Source organism: Salmo salar, unplaced genomic scaffold (assembly GCF_905237065.1).
Source record: "Salmo salar unplaced genomic scaffold, Ssal_v3.1, whole genome shotgun sequence".
NCBI classification, from domain to species: domain Eukaryota; kingdom Metazoa; phylum Chordata; class Actinopteri; order Salmoniformes; family Salmonidae; genus Salmo; species Salmo salar.
The window spans coordinates 31,590-34,435 of record NW_025549371.1 but is presented as its reverse complement, the minus strand read 5'-3'; the positions used below and the strand labels follow the sequence as shown (position 1 = coordinate 34,435).

The following is a 2,846-nucleotide window of genomic DNA, read 5'->3' as shown; positions in this document are numbered from 1 at the left end:
AATAATCCTACATCAGGTGTGTTGGTCGTCTTTCTCTAGTTAGCAGATAAAACCTAAACAATAGAATAGCTTCATCTTACCCATTTTTTTTATTAAAACATTTCCCCTGATTTAAGAAAAGAGGATGATATTTCATTAATTAAATCAACCCATATAGATACCTTTATTTTGTATAATCAGATCCAATGACTTTGCCTTGCACCAGGTTCGAATACTAGTTCTACTTTGACAACTGACACCCCAAAGTGGCCACACGATTTTAGTTTATTGGCATAATAAATTGTGTTGTGTGTTAACTGTTATTCAAATAAATTGTTGTGGGTAAGCATCCATCTCCAGCTGACTAATTGTATTTTCTTAGACAAATGAAACAACTGAGACATACCACCTCACAATATAAATGTAGATCAACTCTTGAGATGCAGTATTGACCCTGGGAATACAAGCTAATGTCCTTCCCAATGTCACCAAACAGAAACAGCTGTGGGAATATGGCAGGGAGCAGTGGGTGTGGCTTCTGGAGTGGGTGTGTTGCTGATGGGATTGACAGCTGTCTATCTCTGGAGGAGGACCAGTGAGTACTTCTGATTCTGCATAACAAATAATTTGCAAACATTTTCCTTCTCATATTAATCTAATTGCCTTTGACATGGGTTAATCTTTCAACTCCTTTTGGTCATATTGAATAGGGTAGGCTATATTGAATATAATTAATTTAGCCTAATTTGTTTTTCAGAGAAGAACAATTCTCAGAGGTAAGAATTCCCCTTCTGAATATGATGCAGATTGTATCAACCTTTAGTTCTGTATTGTCCATGATGAGATGTTCTTACCACAACCTTCTTATACTTTTATGTTGTACAGACCTACAACCAGACAGGATGATCAGAGCCAATGTATGTTCCAAACAAAATACATCAAACACTGCACACACTACTAACACAACTACACACATGCATGTACAAACACAAATTGTAATTACATTTTAATTTTGTTTCTGTTGTAGGTGATTTGGTGATGGGAGCTGTGAGCAGTGCAGCCATGTTGGATCTAAGGGATGCTGGGATCTATTCTCTCATCACCACTGTACCGTCCACGTTATCACCCTCCAGTGAGTTTGAATCAGATTGTCTTCTGTCCCTGTCTTCCTGACCTGGGACGGGAATTTGGAACCCTCAGCACCATAACACTTTGTCACTCAATGTCAACTGTACTAACTTAAAACATCAAATAAGGTGTTAGTCAGAGCATCTTGAATGCACGAGATCAGAGCTGTAAGTCTACAAGGTGGTTTGAGACAGGAAGAGAAGTGTGAAGTGACATTAAGCATAGCAAAGTAACACACACAACCACACCCACACTTACGTGTGAGCGCACACACACACACGCACACACACAGAAATACACAGAAACTCTAACTCAGGCTCCCTCTGTGTTGTACAGGCCCTGTTGAAGAGAATGGACAGTCATCTGAAAAAGACAATGTAAGTTCAGAATCACCCACCGTGTTTGGCAATTGTGATCGGCTCTCAGTTTCAGATTGATGTTACATCCTTTTAAATGACATTACATTTACAGTACTGTAGAATTAAAGGACTGAAGTTAAACTGTCTGTTTCTTTTCTCTAGTCTGATACGTACCACGTATACAGCTCAATCCCCGACAGACCAGCAACCTCAGCCCAGCCAGATGGGTTGTACAGTCTTCTGCAGACACACTGACACTACACCACTGGCTCTCTGTATGTCTCACAGAAATACTCTTTCTTTCAGGATGTCCTTTATTCATCACACATCATGTTACTGTAAATAAGTATCTAATACATCTACTGCAGTACCGTTTCTAGGCATAAGCATCATAAAGGGCCGCCATCCCATGGTAAAATGTGTAGAACTGGAGGTAATTAGCACCTAATACTGAATTTTTTCTTTCAACCTCATGTCATACTGTGTAGAATTGTAGAAAATTTGCTTTATAACTGCAAAGGTTTCTCCGCCCCATGGCAAAATTAGTAGAATTGCAAGACATTAACTTTAAAGTTGCACATTTTTCACTTCAGTCTCCCCTTCAATGTGCAGTGGTGTAGACACATTCTAGCCTTTTAGTCCAATGACTGCGTAGCAGTTAATTTGTAAATGGTGTGTGACCATAACCTTCATGATTTCATCCAGTTAACATTGGAGAATCGCTTCGATTGACCATCTTGATCTTGTTAGTTTACAGACGTAGGATCTTAATTTGAGCCAGATTGCTACTGCATAAAAATGATCATGCAGCATCTGGAAATGTGAATTATTATGTGGATTATAATGTATGGAATTGTTTTTAGGGCTAGTTTAGTCTGAAATTTCAAAGTAGAAATTACAAACTTTAGAAGTCTACATACACTATACATTTGCATTTCCTGCTGTGCAAAATTATGGCAGTTTATAACATTTTAAAAACATTACAATACATTCAGACTGTGTGCCCTCAGGCCCCTACTCCACCACTACCACATATATACAGTACAAAATCCATGTGTACGTGTGTGTATGCTATCGTGCCTGTGTGTGCCTATGTTTATGTTGCTTCACAGTCCCCTTCTGTTTCATAAGGAGTTCTCTTTATCTAGTTTTACTGCTTGCATGAGTTACTTGATGTGGAATAGAGTTCCATGTTGTCATGACTCTATTTAGTTCTGTGCGCCTTCCATAGTCTGTTCTGGACTTGGGGACTGTGAAGAGACCTCTTGTGGCATGTCTTGTGAGGTGCAGCAAATAAAAAATCCTATGCTTTTTTGATCTGTTTGAAATGTTCTCCTCTTTAAAACATAAAAAGTAAGCAGAATAAATTGACTTCAACCA

At 38.7% G+C, this 2,846-nt stretch overlaps 1 protein-coding gene across 1 annotated transcript; it reads left to right on the top strand.

The window, feature by feature from the left end:
* Positions 1–475: 475 nt before the first annotated feature.
* On the top strand, positions 476–2,846 carry LOC123736412 (uncharacterized; the record flags this gene model as incomplete). The annotated part of the gene is given in 6 exon segments (XM_045713200.1): positions 476–574; positions 737–755; positions 865–896; positions 1,007–1,111; positions 1,444–1,484; positions 1,629–2,846. Coding segments are annotated over 6 exon segments (389 nt in total), but the record flags the coding sequence as incomplete, so codon positions are not given.